The sequence below is a fragment of the Osmerus eperlanus genome, chromosome 24, assembly GCF_963692335.1.
Source record: "Osmerus eperlanus chromosome 24, fOsmEpe2.1, whole genome shotgun sequence".
Lineage (NCBI taxonomy): Eukaryota > Metazoa > Chordata > Actinopteri > Osmeriformes > Osmeridae > Osmerus > Osmerus eperlanus.
In genome coordinates, this window is record NC_085041.1 from 4683179 (window position 1) to 4699767 (window position 16589).

Consider the following 16589-nt stretch of genomic DNA (forward strand, 5'->3'; position numbering starts at 1 on the left):
AATTTCCCAGCAGCTGGGATTTTTGATGAGCGTGAGTTACACAGAGCAGGTGGTTTAATTGCTTAAGTCAGCAGAAGTTATTCTCAACACAAAATCCTTAAATCTCGTCATTCAAAGCCAATAGTAACGAACGCAAACCAATACCTTTCTTGCTCCACAACATCGCATTCTAAGGAAATATACCCCAGCTATGATTAACAATGGAAATGTATTTTTTTCCCACATGGCTCTGTTTACCAATTTATAGGTTAAAACAATGTTTCTGTTTTGTATATCCCAGCATCAAATTATTCTTACTGTACATTGAAGGGACTAGTATGAGTAACCAGAGTAAGTTTCATGCATGTGGCACTTTTCTAGTAAGGGTTAGCAGGGGGTGCATTTCCTGGCAAGACACAATACAGCCCTGCCCTGAAATGCACCCCCCCATGTAATTTATGTTCTGTATATCCCAGCATCAAATGATTATTACTGTACATTGAAGGGACTAGTATGAGTAACCAGAGTAAGTTTCATGCATGTGGCACTTTCCTAGTCAAAGTTAGAAGGGGGTGCATTTTTTGGCAAGACGCAAAATGCAAGTTTTTATTTCCTTGCGTTCATTATCGATCTCTGGAGGGTCAATCTCTTCACAAAACAAGGCGAGTGTGTGATTTGAGCAAAGATGCCGGCCCACTGGATCTACTTGCAGTGTTGAGACATCTATAGGCAGGCATCCTCAAGGCACCTCATTTTGGTCGAGTTCAATTTATGCCCCCCCCCCCCCTTCTCCAACTGCGCCTCACTGGGATACTCTGCGGGAACAGATAAAAGCTAATGAGTTGCATCTCGTTACTCCCGCTTCTCGTTGAGAATTTGGGGATTAAACGAGGTTAAAGAACAGGAGCAAATATTTTAACTAGAGCCTGGAATCCGCTCCTCGTTCTCTTCCTTATTAAAGGCGAATTCCATTCATTCAATTGAAATCAATGTATTGACTCCTCATCTACTCAAAGGAGTAAGCCTAAATGAACTGATGGTTTACTGTTCAATTTCAGGAAGATTTGTTCAGTAGTCAGTACCTTCTTTTACAGTCATCAAATAGCATAACACGATACGGTCCATATTTCTGTAGGTAGTCTGGTATTCAGGGCTTTAATCGTCTTCGGCCATAACGCCAACATCATATTGACTTTGCGTCCCACAATCGATAGCTTTTTCTTCCTCCGTGGCTGGCATGTTAAGCATGTGGACATAAAGACATCTCTTTGGCCGTTAGCTCAGATGACAGGGCACATCTCTATTAAAGCCCAGGAAAATCGACCACGGTTACATATACCACCCCCTCAGTCATTTAGTCAGAATTATAAATCCTAATTCCGACATGTTCTTTTGTACAGAAGGTATTTTACAGTTAGTATTCCAACACTGTGGAATACAGTGTTCCAAAACACTGTTGGAATACTAAAACACACTTTTAGAGTAGGCTTGTAGCCTAAAATAGGCCTGCATTGAAGGTAGTAGTAGGTTAGTTGGACAGACAGACTTTTGATGTTGGGAAGTCTGATTTAAATTTCAATTCAATTAGTCTGGGCCAGGTCAGATATGGACCAGGCAGGGTCCTTCTTGTTGTCTGGCCTTTAGTCTTCTCTAACAGCACAGTCGCCTGTACAGCCTTTGTACATTGAGTTTGTTATGAATAATGAATTAACATGAATCATTCCTCATATTGTTTAAACAGACAAACACAGAAGGGAAATGGATAGAGGGTGGATTGCCGGTCTAGAGTTCAGTCGAGCTCACAGAGATGTGAGACAGAGAGATCAAGAGGGAGTGAAATATAGATGTCAAGGGTAGACTCTAAATAACCCTTTTCCTCTTTGTCCCCGGGCAAAATGGATGAAAGGGTCTACCTTTCACTGTAATGCCGGCTCATTGGTCCATTGTACGAGGCAGAAAAATAAGACAGGAGACATGTTCCGTCCCACTACAAAACAAATCAGTGAGAAACCAACAGAGCAGACAGTCAGTATGAAACATGGTGCAAGATGTCGAGGATGTAAGATACTTACACCAGCTAGATTAAAAGTCTAGTCCCATGGGCAACCTGGTGGCAGGTTTAGTTCAATACTAATGAAGAGGCCTGCTTCTTCTCCCGCTTGTCTCATGTAACTTAATACAACTGCAAGTTTAGAGTAATTGGCCATGAGAAGTTACAGGGAATACCCCAGTGGGAAATGGTGCACTCACTGAGACAGATGTAAGTATATAAAAATATCTACGGGTGGGGAATTATGAAAAGATGAACAGCACTTGATTGTGGTGCATGCTGCAATTGCATTGTAGACAATTGGATGACTGTTGACTGATCCGACAGTCTTTCTTCAGTGGATAACAAACAGATTTGAGTCTCTTTTAGAAGTGAGGCACGTCCAAATCCCAACAAAGGAGAGCAAATCCGAGCGTCGGATCGTCGCATCTCGGAGCCGTTCCCCGCAAAGCCATGATTATCGCTGCAGAGCCCAGCTGGGAGGTCACAGCAATCAGCCCCATTTCATCTCCGCGGCCCATCTATGATTCAGATGGGAGTGTCACACACGTTCTGATCAAACTAAGACTTCTTTCCCAGTGGGCCAACAGCTTATCTCTATGCGCCTCGCACGGCCCCCTCCCCTTCTCCTGGTAGTTGCAGCACCCCCCCAAAGAGGTGTTAACGTATAAAGAGGTAAATGAGGATTGAGCACCCACGTACATGCGACAGCTTAGGTCAAACGATTCAGTCAATGGATTAGTCTCGAACTTTGATTGATTTCAGTCACATTGGCTCGATCGCATTCAATCATCGACAACGTGTTAGAAGCTTCCTAGACCAGTGGATAAATGGCGGTTGTCCTGAAATTAGGACGTTGAGAATCTGCCGTCTAATCTTGAGGTCTTACAATCTGCGGTCAAACGAGCACTTTTCCACCTTGCTGGCTTTAGAGCTCATGCTTCACTGAGAGAGCTCGTTATCTCCCAAGGTCACTGGACCAATCTGTGCCTTTCTTTTGGACAAAGAAAGTACTTTAAGAACAACCACTCACCCCGGCTTCCCTTTCATAGCACATGCTACATTCATCAAACACATACCTTTACTTACGTTTTATTTTTTTCCACATTTCCAAAAAGTACAAAAATGGTGAGCAGTAATGAGGACAAACACAAATCGCAGATGAGAAGTACTAAACAGCGGAGCAAAGCGAGCGGTAATCTTTCTCTCCCAAGTCGCCAAACAGAAACCCATCATGTTCAATCTTTCACCCACTCAACTCTGATCAATCTGTGATCGTGGTCTTCAGAAGTTCCATCTAGGTGGCCCCCCGGACAGCGCTCTAATTGGGGTCGAGTCCTGGCTGAGAGGAAGCCGGCGCTCTCCTGCACACAATGGGCAGAAGGAGAAAAGCCTCATCTCATCCAGGGTCTTCCATCTCTCTCAGACGGCGGCTTCACTCCTCTGAGGAGGCGCGCACGCTCACGATCTCGATCTAAGGCCGACGGAGGCGATAGCGTCAACAGCTGTGCCTACGTACTCTGCAGTGTTTGAAAGTGGGGCGATGTGGCGATGAGTGGCGATTTGTTGAAAGAGATGAACTTCAGAGTCAAACGCTTTCCTGTTTCTTTGCCGTTTCGGAAACAAGAATGTCTCCCCTAAAATGCTGCTGTGAAGAAATTCTGGAAGGCAAATTATAACACTGAGGGAAAAAAAAACAAAAAAAAAAACTGCCTAACATTAAGTAAAAGATGGAGGAAACAAACTACCCTCATCTCTTCTGTGTATGGCCATCAAAGGGTAGTTAGATCGTACAGATTTAGACCATACAGATTCTTTTTGTTTGAAAAAACTATTAATCTAGTGTGTGTTTGTGTGTCTCTACCAACCCTGTCAGTCACACCTATTAGGTAGATGAAATGAGCACTGTTTCCAAGCTTAACACACCTGGGGGCACAACAGGTCCTTGTCGCACAAATTCATCTAAATCTATTAGCTGGTTGAATGATTTGGCATTGGGGGAAGGGTCACAACAGGGGGAGAACACAGCAGACTGGAATGAAGCCTTCTGGGAAAGGAACCAAGGGACCTGGTGGGTTTAATATAAAGAGGACACAAGGGTCAAAGGGCAATCACAAGATCTGCTTCAGTGACTGATTCTGGGGTGATGGGATTCGGGGGCCATGATGGAGGGAGTGGCAACAGGGGAGAGAATCAAACTGTTGAAGGGCTGTCGATGTGGGGCATCTCTTCTACTTACTCACTAGCAAAGATTGCACCGTAAGTGGTGGTTGAGTGGTTCAGTATGAACATGGGTGGTAAAAAAACAAAAACAAGGTTCACTCAGTTTGTTCACTGAGTCCACATTTTTCATGAACAAGATACGCATCAAGAAATAACAATTTGTCTCCCTCTTTAAATGACACCCGTCGACAATACGTTTTTCCCTTTACAAAACAAATACGTAACCAATTTCTGTCTCCTCTCCTACAGGGCGGGCTTCCATCCCCCGGGTGAGGTGCCCTGATCTGGGGGCGTGGGGTCAGAGGCGGTGGGCCTTGGCGGAGGGAGGTGTGGGTCTAGCTGGGCTTGGTCAGGAACTGCGTGGAGAAGTCGTACAGGTCCTTGTTGACCTTCTTCAGCGTCCTCACCTCCTCCTCCAGCTCTGACACGCGCACCTTCGCGTTCTCTCCATCCCCGAACACACTCTGAGAGCGAGAGAGGAAGAGGGAGGGAACCACAGAGATGGAGGGGGGGGGAAAGGGAGAAAGGGATCTTTTTTTAATCATGCGCCTGCTCGATCGACAGGGGAGACATTTGGTTCCTGGTTCATAGACGGCTCTTCTCAACGCACACATGAATGATCGCAGAATGAAAGATTTCCTATATTCGTATTCATGCATTCCCAGACGCAACTGGGAGGAAATGAACACAGAGCGTGTGTGTGTGTGTGGGGGGCACGACTGTGTGTATGGACTAAAACCCTCGCAAATGAAAGCACACTATCAGTGGTGATTGGGGGCAGGGGTGGGGGGGGGGGGGGGCGAGGGCGCTTGGTGAGGACTTTTAAATCCCATTTGAAAACCCCTCGCTAATCTCAGCGAGCAAATATTGACATTTCCCATTGTGTCTGATTTTACCACGCAGGCAGTCGCTGGATGACAGCAGAGCACATTTCCTTCCAGATTAGAGAGGAGGGGAAAGGGAGAGAGAGAGAAAGGGGGAGAGCGCGCATATTGCCAGTTGGTGTTTGATTTATTCCTCTGCTACGTGTGGACTCGCTTGGGGGGCTTTCAGGGCGTGTTTGTGTGCACAACGTGCACCAGGGAGCCCGCCACATCTTATTTATTTATATTGGGGCCAAGTGAGACTAATCCACTTAAGGGGGCCACTTGGTGACTGAAAGGCCAAGCAGTGGAGTCTTCCCAGCAGCTTCCCAGGAGCAGGGATAAGATGCCTCTGGTGACCTCGTCTGGTTACAGTGGCTGACGAATCCCTCCGCCCCCTCACCAAAAAACAACAACAATTATCTTGCACGCAAGAACACACGTGACATTTAAATGCCAGGCGAGACCACTTCATGACATTGGGATCAAAATATGTCACGCTTATTTAATATAACCTGCATCAAGAAATAAGACGAGACCTAAATGGCACTTTTGCTAGGTCATCAACTTTGAACTTTGCCAGGGGGGTAACTAACCACTACCCAGTCTGTGGAACCTGGAACAGAAGTGGCTACAGTATGATAAACAAGAGGTAAAGGTGACTGAAGGTTCAAAAAGTTACTTCAGGAAGTATACACAGACAGATATCTGTGTGGATTTCACCAGAGGAAGGGCTGTAAATGGGCCGTAAAATATTGAAATGTCTTATTTGCCCCCCCCCCCCCCCTTCCTAAAATCACCGTCACGGTATGTGATTGGGGAAAAGACAGGTTGTGCTTCTGCTCCCCTCCACCCCCCGACCGACTTTTGCAAACCCAATCTACCCAGGGGTGGGAGAATAGTTCACATCTGACAGGTCTTTTCCTGCTGCGTGTTTGGAAACGCGTTTCCAGATCAGAGTGTGCGCGTTGTCCGGGGAAACGCTGGGCGTGTCACTCACCTTGTCTGTTACTGAGCACATGAGGGAGTGAAGCTTGTCTGCCTTCTCCAAGTAGGTCTCTGCCTGGGCCTGAGAGGAGCAGAGCAGGAGGGGAAACGATGTGTTTATTCAATACTCCCCCGACAGTCGTTAAAGAGAAGCTGTGTCAATGTGTGTAATACATCAGTGTGTGAGATAGAGAGAGACAGACAGAGACAGAGAGAAAGGGAAAGAGGTAGCGAAAAAAAGGGACTGAAGGAGAGAGACAGAATGAAAGAGACAAAAAGACAGAGACCAAGAAGGCACATTCAGGTTAGACAGTTCGACTCTAAAAACAATCACTATTGAACACTTAATTGAAATTCAATTCTTCCCAACGGACTGACGTGCAACAGCAAAATAAGATCTTTCAAACACACACACACACACAAACGCGAGTCTGTCTTCGATCCCATGTGCCTCGAGGAATCGCTCACACACGGAGGTCACTGGTGCTGATGGCTGACTCACGAGTCCCTCCCCCAAGCCCACCAGACTGATGAGCGGTGCAGACGACTTTGCCGCGGGCGTGACGGCCGTAATGCGCCTCTGACAATGCCAATAAAAGAGCCGACAATGACAACATCAGACAACAACAACAACAAGGTCGATCCGCAATTAAGAGGCCCGTCCAATAAAAGGAGGAGGAGGAAGTGGGAGGGGAGCCTCCCGGTCTCAGAGGCTGATTTATAACCACCGCGTCTGGGCCGGCGAGCGAGCGAGGATCCCTGGGCAGTTCCCCGCGCTGACGACGCCCAAGTGTGTGGGAGTCGGGGTTTATTAGACCGCCGTCGATACCACCTGGGTGGGCCGAGCGGCAGGACGGCGCTAAAGAGAGAGAGGGGAAGCAAAGCTACACACGCCTAGGAATTGGCAGCCGCGTAACGATGTGGTGTGGAGCAAGGCCGTCTAATCCCTGCCCCTCCGCCTCCTCTTCTCGGCGTTATTGATTGGCCGTAGAGTCCACAGTCCTCTCCCTTGTGGGTGGTGAATGGCAGTCGAATCACCAAAGATGACTAGAAACGAAAGCCAAAACTTTCGGCTTGTTAGGGCGCTTGCAGTCAACCAGTTAGGAACTCTTATAAACACTGTGTAAAAGTATACCTTTTAGCATAGTTTAGCAACACTTTGTGATGGTACTTAAGGCATTTGAAGTCACTGTCTCTGAGCTAGAAGTCCATATATATAGCTGGTAAAAACAATTGAACTATGCAGTTACTCCTGAGAGGACATGGAAATATATGGCACGAGTTTAGGCCTGCACTCCTTGTGGAAGACTTAGGGTGACTTAGGGTACCAGTAGTAGGGATGTTTCCCTAGAGAAAACAGTAACTAGTGTTTTTTTGCAGTATGATTTACACTTCGCACACCTTGCCACCAGTGACGGTGTGAATGTGCAACAAACCTCTGGCTCCCGTAACTATATTCTTTTCATTTTTAGGGATTCATTGTAGTTGTGATAAATGTTTTCTAATCATGTTCTACGTTTCTCTGGATTTCAGAGCATGGGAGGGTGAAGCTCATTTCTCCACAGCAACAGTTATATTCCCAACAGCTCCGAGATTAGCCATTATGGAAATAAGCGACCTCCGACAGAGAGAGAACGAGAGAGAGAAAGAGAAGGAAGACAGAGGATGGGAGAAGGAATGGTAGAGAAAGATAGCCTCTGAAAAAGCGAGGGAGCGAAATAACGAGAGAAATGGTGAACCCGAGAACGAGAGCCGGAGGTGAGAGAGAAAGAGAGACTTGGGAGCGAGGGAACAACTGTGTGGAAAAGAGAGAGAGCGAGAGAGAGAAGGCAGGAGAGTGCAATAGCTGCAAGAAAATATTGGCCAGGTGAAGCGATTCATGAAAGGTGGATTCCCTGACCGAGCAGGTGGTAGGTTGAACAGAGACCCGCGCATGACCATTTCATTTAGCCAGGTGTAATTGATTTTGACAGTGCAAGGATTACTGACGGGACACACACAGGTGGCTCGTCACAATGTTGCAGCCGTTCACTTAGACTGCGGGAGGTTACCGGTGTATTGGGGTTAGGGGTGGAGGGGATTTCTCCACACGGTAAGCAAATACATATGCTTCCTCCACATGCGAGCGTTTAATCCACTTAGGCCAGGGATCCATTTCAAGGATCATTGTGAGGAAAGAAATGCAAATGGTCTGCTGGCTAAGCTAGGCTAGTTCTTGACCAATTAGTGATGAGCTAGCCCTCTTACCAGAAAAATCTAGTCTTCCAACTCAAATAATTGATATATACCTCTGACATTACTCTTTAAATCGGACAGGAATACGGATAAGGGGTCTCACGGTATTCAGAGCTTCCGGAACGAAACCCAAACCTGAACCCTCCTTCGTGGGTGGTGTGAACGTGATTGGAGGAAGAGCAGAACTTCGTGGGTGGTGTGAACGTGATTGGAGGAAGAGCAGAACTTTGTGGGTGGTGTGAACGTGATTGGAAGACGAGCAGAACTTCGTGGGTGGTGTGAACGTGATTGGAGGATGAGCAGAACTACGTGGGTGGTGTGAACGTGATTGGAGGAAGAGCAGAACTGCTGAGCACAGCAGCAGACAGGACAGAGGCCGACCCTCTTAACGTGCACCTCCCGGTATTACACATCAAAAAACCAGGGCCGCTACGCTCCCACCGGACAGCGCCAAGGTCAAAGCACATGCTAATCACCTGTCAGACACTTTTACTTTGAGGGGATTTGTAAAAAGGGAGACCATTTGCAGCTGCAGTTTATTGACTCTGCAGAGCAGTGGTCTTCAACCCGGATCCTGAACGCCCACTGTCCTGACTGTTTTAGACTGCAGCAAAACGCCTGATTCAAATGAACAGATTGCCATCAGGCTTCTGCAGAGCTACACAACGACCCCTTCATTTGAATGAGGTGTGTTTGAACAAGGAAACATCTAGAACATACAGGGGGCAGTGAGCCCCGAGGACCAGGTTTGAAGACCCCTGCTATGGAGTAGGGTGGGGGGGGTTGACTGACCTGTGTGTGGGGTCCCAGACGGAGGAACACACCCCCGGCCTCGCCCGCCCCCCCCTGCTCGGCGGGGTTGAGGTGGCGGCTGAACCGCAGCAGGGGTACGCCCGGCCGGCTGTCCGGCAGGAACATGTTGGCCGGAGCTGGCATGATGCAGGCGTTGGTGACCGGACCTGAGAAGGGGGAGGAAAATCAGGGACGTTAGTGTGCGTCAGGGTGGAAGGGAGAGAGGAAGACGGAGACCCAGAGAGACGGGGAGGGATGAGCGCGAGCTAAAGAGAGAAGGAGAGACAGAGAGAGCAAGAGAGGGAGGGAAAGAACCAGAGGAAGAGAGAAAAAGCACAAGAGGAAAGAGAGAGAGATGGAGACAACACGACAGTGGTAATCATCTAAGTGGGAAGACACATTTTATGTGCCTCATGACAGTTTAGTATAGGATTTCCTCACTGCATGCATTATCATCCGCCAAATTCCGATAGGTCAGGTCAGGTCTTTTACTTCCTCTGGATGCGCAGGTTAGGGAAGTCGCTGACTGGCCCTTCAACTTCCACTAACTTTAGCATTTTGAGCAACGAGCTTTTGAAGTCACCTCTATACACATACAACAAGTGGACTTCATCTTGGCCCGTGATGCGAAGCTGACATGAGGTTCAAGAGAAGAAAGCTAAATGTCAGGCCCCCTGCCATGCTGGAATGCTGTGCCTGCCCAAAGGAAGCCACAGATCAAAGTAGAAAAAGGTGAACGGAGGACTTGAGGAACTACAGAAGCAATCTCTCCCCTCTGCTAACAGCTTACCTACAGGCTACCTCCCCATAGCCACGGGCAATGGAGGAACTTCTCCAAAATAACTCAAGTTAAAAGTGATTGCCCTTGAATATTGTTTTTACGATGCTAATGCTTACACGCGAGCTTTAGTGCTCGTTCAACTCTTGAACCTGACGCCTAGTCTTTTATTTGGCCATTAGTGTCAGTCCTGCACAAGCGGGCATCAAATCACCGGAATTGCCCATCTGTCCACCGGGAGAGAAACATCCTTGCGAGGGTATTGCCAGTCTGACGTTTATTTTATTGTCTCTCTAGGCAAGAGACATTAAGCCATCATCGTGAATGGAGTGCTAGTTTCTATTTCACCCGAGACCAACGGAAGGAAAGGAGCTAGAATCTGATGGAGGATCTGAAATAGCAATTTCAATGTATGGCTAGAAAGTGAGTCATCTGGGCTCATTAGAAGACAATAATTACAAATAATTTGACCAATGTATTCCTTTTGTTGTTCCTCCTTTTTCCGTCCTTAAGTAATGTCCAGTCATTGAGTAAAAGGCTTTATCTTAGAAAATATACACCTAGCGACACAATTTTTCACACAATCCATTGGCATTCATTTATTAGGGATTCAGCAAGGTCTGGGCTAAAAATCGAAGAGACATTTCATGAAAACAGATGTATAATTTTGGTAGAGAGCCAAACTTTCTAATTAAATATTAAATGCAAAAAGAAAAGAAAAACAGTACCTGACTTAAAATCAATGGATTCCAAAAAGTTTGAGCTTTGGCAGTTGAAGTTGTACATCCAAAAAGTTAATGAAGCAGATCTTTTGATCAAATCCAGCGATGTGCAAGTATATAAAACTGAATTGAGTCAACTTTCATATATAACCAAAAAACACAAAGCAAACATATACAGTCAAAGTGGCTTCAGTACATCTGGGATACACAGAGGAATAATAGCTCAGTGGTTTTGACTGCAGATCAAGACGTTACATTACACTAACTGTCCTCTGGGTTTGTCCAAGGAATCGAACAGCACGCTGATGGACAGCTGTGACACGAGGGACAGTAAACCAGACAGATCCCCGTCACAGGGTTTGCCGATAAGGTGACCCGGACAGAGACAGACAGACGGTGGATTAGTGTCTTTCCTCAACATGTATCCAGTGATGGAGATTCACCTCGCCAGGCTTTGAGCCTTCGATCAAGCGGCTTTGCAGCAGCTTTTCAGCACTCTACAGATCACACTGCAGTCATCGAGGCAGGCCAGACAGATATTTTCTTGCATTGATCCAGCACAGTGTGTTTACTCAGGGGAAAGTATTGATTTATTTCCTTTTAACCCTACAGTGTTTCTTTTTGTTCCCCCCCCCCCCCCAGAGTCTTCCAATATCAACATTCTTCAAAATCGTAGGCAACCATGATGAGTCAATTAATGGCAGGGAGGCGATAACAGGAAACGGGAGGGGTGGGAGATGTTAAAGAGAAGCGTGGAATATCTACATTTATGAAGCTCCATGCCCCCAAGGAGGGTTTACAAGGTGGGTGTGCTTCATCCCACACTTCTGACACTGTTTGGGTCTTCTCTCTCTGTGGTCTCCATCAACACACTCTGCAGGAGACACACCAGTGAGTCAGACGCTGGCACAGCCGTATAGCTATTTATTTATTTTTTTACTTGTGCAGCATACGCCATGTCTTCAAGCTAAACTCAAGACAACCAGTGTTTTGTTTTGTTTTTTGTGGGGGGGGGGGGTGTTTGTGCGCAGGCTACGCATCAAAGCCGTTCCAGACGTCTAATCTAGAACTCATTGTTCCCCGCTTGAGAAGAAACGGTTGAGAGGCAGAGAGACGAGGGAGAAGGAAGTGTGGAGAAGGAAGGCAGAAAGGAGCGAGGGAGAGATTGTTTACTGGGTTGTGATCGAGAGGGGTTTCAATCAATTGTGTTGTATGGAGCCAGGCTTGGAGGACAAACACGAGGCGGCGAGATTGCGAGCTTTGTTCGTTTCATCGACATTATGGAGACTACGTTTGAGAAAGACCCCAGGGTACTGCAAGAGTTGGCACTGCGAATGGGTGTCAACCTCTGGAACCAGCGTAACGCAGAACCACAAACATTGTCCAATACCCTATTTTTTTTTTGCTCGTGTTTTACGAAAAAGTAAATGATGGTGACATAAGTCCTAAGTGCTGAGAAGGTGTTCTCTATTTCAGTCTAATATGTCTACCCCTGACCAACTTTGTCTAACGGGACTTCAATGTCAATCATTAAATGCAACAAATTCTTTCCAAGTTGGAGACAGTTTCTGGCAACCTTCTCGTTGGCTCAGCTTTTTCAACAGTGGACACCGGAAAAGGAAAGGTGAAAAAGTCACCATTTTGTCCATGCATTCATCTTTCGCTCCCACTTAAAATCTTTACATCAGCTGCTAAATTGACAAAGGAAGGCTGGGTGGCTGTAATTCCTCATCAGTGCACAGAGATTGCTGCCAGAGTCATTTCACGCCAAGGGAGGTTAAAACTGGGAGGGAAGAAAAAAAAAAAAAAAAAATGTGGGTGTTGATTTATTGCTTCCCAGTTGTGAGCACAGAGCAGGCAACCTTTAACCGTTAAATCGCTTGGCATACTAAATCCCTCCACAATGGCGAGTTGTGCTTAGGAGGGGTGCATTCAACCACTGTCTGGCATTTCTGCTCTGAAAGCAGAGGCTCAAAGCTGTTCTGTCATACATGTTTGTTAAAGTCAGCCACATTCTTAGTCTTTGACTATTACTTTCAGCCAGAGACGCCCGGTCTTGGTACCTGGGATTAAATTCCATTGGCTAACCTTGGGTGGCAATTATACGCCTAGTTGCTGATTCGCTGATGACAAACTACTGGGGATACATAGGAATTAGCCTCTTTAAATTATAGAAAGAGCGTTTTGTCACTGATATCGACATGTGTCAAGGTAATTGAAGACAAAATTCTCATCTGCATATTATTGGAAAAATGAACGATAGAGCGGAATTAATATGGTAACCGTGGCGCAAAGTCAAGGACGCTGGGCGAGGTGGTCATTGTTTAATCAGCATCACGGTTTGACCAGCTATCTTTACGATAGAAGACTTTCCTCAGCAATAATTCACGTTTTGACTGAAATTGAAAAAAAACGAACAGTTGAGAAAGAAGGGTGTGTGAGGGCCTGTCCTTTATAAGAAAGTGACTTTACAGGAATTCCAGAATGACTTGACCTTTGTCAGAGCTAGCTAGCTATACCCTTCATCCTCTTTAAAAACATCTAATTTCCTTTATAAAATCCCCTATAAGCACTGCGGGGTGACTAAAACACCTCCATTATACAGTGTGATTGAAACATAAAGCCCTACCGTCAACTAAAGAGCTTGCAAAATGATTTTCTAAGACTCAGCACTCACAAATGTGAGCTGTATCATCATTTATTACCCCCCCCAGTTTAACGGAAACAAGGATTCATATACAACTAGACAATGAATGTCAAATTACAACAGGGCACTGGATAGGTGAAACCTCAAGTTTAAATGAGCTATCAAAGTCTTGGTTGTACAACGTGATAAATCGCCACACTCTCTGACCATGAAAACAAGTCAGATCGTTTTTAAACAGCCTTTAAATTCTGATGCTTGGAAAAAAAATCACAGCAATACATCCCAATTTCTGTTTGTCTTCCAGTCAAAGAGGGAATTGAATAACGCATTTGCATCCTGGGAAATCTCAAGTGGAGCATCTTGAGGAGTGAAACCGAGATAAAGAAAAGGGAGGAAGAGCGTGTGTGAGAGAGAACAGAAAGGGTTGGAAACACAGGAGAAATGTCAAACAAGGAGGGAAACCGGGTCCTAGAAAGGAATGAAGGAGGGAGGGTGCTAAACCATTATATAGCGGGGTGCAGATGTGAGGAAAGCAAGCTGTGAACAGAAACCCCCTTAGTATGGGAATGGGCCAGTCAAACCAACAGGTTGCAGTTCATTTATTAGCACATAAATATAATCCCCAACGTCTAACAAAAGCCATCATGAATAATGTAGGAGAGGGATGGAGGGCGGACTGGGGCAATGTTGTGCCTAATAAGCACTGCGATAAACCTCAGTAAACAGGCAGCAGATCTGCTATGCTTTCTTTGTCCCTGTCCATTGGTATTATATTTGCCTGGGCCCAAAGAACTTGGTTCTTTCCGCCCAACTGCAGTTGGAGTTAGACCCACTGTCCATCAGTGGAGTCACTGTGGATTTTCAGCAGAGTTGAACAGATATCATTATTTTGCCTCTGGGAGTGTTTTTCATTTTTTTTTACTTTGCAACCCCAAAAAAAGGGTCATGAAAAAAAACGGTGGATAGCCATCGCCGTTTTCCAAAACATTTTAAGAACCGGGGGCAGTTTAAATAGCAGTTTGTGGATGGCGTAACAGGGAAACAGTATATTTATTTCTTGTTGTGGTAATAAGGGCTGGCTAATTAACTCCCACTCAATTACAGATATCGATCCCAGAGACTTGGCACCCACTCCTGGAATTACACTAATGGTCCTGGGCCGCTCCTACACGCTCATAAATCCTGGCAGCTGCCAAGGAGGGTCACAAATGCAGAGACCAAGGTAGGGGAGGGATACGACATATCATGCCAACACAATGCAGCTACTAAGACATGGATCAAGATGTCCCTAGACAGACACCAGGGCTAGGAACCATCATCATCAGGGAATATTTGCGTGAACCTCAGGTTAAAGTACTCTCAGACCGGACCCTATGTTGGCTTGAGTGTCAGAAAAAAAATAAACGTCAATTATTTTTCCCTGCAAAGGATGTGATGCCTAGAGTAGGGTCTTGAGTTGGCGCTCACTGTGAATGGCAGCTGAGTGGAGACGGTGACTTTGACACCAGGCTCTTGTCCTGGACGTTCCCCTCGGCCCACTCAGAAGTGTCAGTTTCGATGACTCTTTAATCAATGTGTAACAAGGCCTGAGCGGGAAAGTGCTTCAGCGGGTGCCAAGGCTGCCCGTGGTGAAGAGGGGAATGGCGAGATAGTGGTGTAGGCCTAAGGAATTGCACGGTTCTTATGGAGTCCAAGAATTCTTGGCGGAAAAAGCACACCCCCATGTCGCCATCCTCACTAATGGATATGTGTCCTGGTTTTGCAGTCTAGACTAGTACACTGGGCAGATGAGGTAAATTAATGTACTGGGTTAGCATTTCAACAAAGAGTCCGCAAATTGTGCCTTTTACTCAGTGTGTCGATGCAACTTGTCGTCATCCCCATTGCCATCTCACGCTGTCCAACGCGCGCGTTCTTCAACCTCTCTGATCAGCGTCTGGTGCTCAGAAAGAAGCGGATCTACATCACGGACACAGTAATGCCTCAGCGCCACTGAGGATGAGCGAAGCTGGCAGTTTCATCCACGCAGGAGGAGCAACACAGACAGCAGAGGGAGGGGGGGGGGGGTTGTTTGAAATCTAAATACTCGGTCGTTACTTTACCCTGGACCCATGAGCAACAGACGCCAGACTTCAGTTTGTTCCCGGCACAGAGGCTCAGAACGCCGGTTACGATAACCTGTGGGTTTGTGATTAAGGTGCTTGTCTGTATTAGAGAAAGAGAGATAAAAGTTCCTCTTCTATTTATGAGGAAGAAGAAAACTGGCCAAGTTCAACATGGAGACCCCCCTTGGACTCAAGCTCGCATTCTCCAACGTTTATGAAGAGGGTCAACCACCCGGAAAGTAAGTAATTATCTGTCGCTAGCAGATTAACTATTATCACACAGAAAGGGCTCCCAATTTTGCCCGTTCCTTTCGGAGTGTATCCAGTAAAGCAGTCAATGACACTAATGCCCTTTCCTTACAATCTGGCGGACTGTAAATGAAGGGCTGGCCCCAGTAATGGTGTACCAATGTGTTCCCCCAAGACGACAACGTATTTCCCTGCTCACCTTTATTGGGCGGCATGTCACCCTTACGTGACGAAAAACCCTCATATCAAAGCGACGTGTTGCTCTCCGGCGCACTGCGAGCACCAACTTCATTTTCCAAGCTAATTTTCCGCTGCCGCTCCCCGATTTGTGTTGGTTGCGCCACGGAGCTTAGCACAGAGGGATGGGAAATGTGCGGAGCGAAGGGGCCAGCGAGACGGTTTTTTAATTGCCTCCTTGATCAGGCAGGTCTTGGGCGGGAGGGGCCGTAACAGACACTGCTATCGTACAGAGCTGCAGAGACTGAGTGGAGCTCTGGAGCTCTGCTGCGAGGAGAGATTGAGACCTTTTGACATCTTAACTACAGCCTAAAATCCCCCTGGCGACTCACATAAGACAAGGGAGGGACTGTGAGGAGGGTTAGGGAAGATTTAAGAGCCTCTGAGATGTACTGCATCCTATGTGGCTGACTGATGGACTAGAGAATGCCACCAACAGGCCCACATTTAGTCTAATCTGCTGCCTGGTTGACTTCAAACTGGACCATGGAACCTGTGACATGGAGTAATTAGAATCCAAACGATAGTTTTGACAGCAATGTCAAACTTTTTTTACTGTTTCACGGCCCCGTGAAGTCTGGCAAAGGGGGCGCCATGATGAAACGTTTAATTAGGTGTACTTACTGCACATTTCCGTCGAACATCGCTGCAACCTCCTTATGAGTCTCGGTAATTCTGGCACCAATTCCTTGTTGCGGTAATTTGGCACTAATTTCTAGGAT

The 16589-nt window shown here is 46.5% G+C and overlaps 1 protein-coding gene across 1 annotated transcript in view; it reads right to left on the bottom strand.

The window, feature by feature from the left end:
- Window positions 1–3113: 3113 nt before the first annotated feature.
- The window catches only part of wdr18 (WD repeat domain 18), a 28883-nt gene continuing 15407 nt past the window's right edge, over window positions 3114–16589 (bottom strand). Inside the window, exons 8-10 of the mRNA XM_062450819.1 lie at window positions 9130–9296; window positions 6116–6184; window positions 3114–4716 (exon numbers count right to left, since the gene is read on the bottom strand). Of these exons, the coding sequence (XP_062306803.1) occupies window positions 4588–4716; window positions 6116–6184; window positions 9130–9296 (365 nt within the window). The 3' untranslated portion in view covers window positions 3114–4587. The remainder of the gene's footprint in view (window positions 4717–6115; window positions 6185–9129; window positions 9297–16589) is intronic.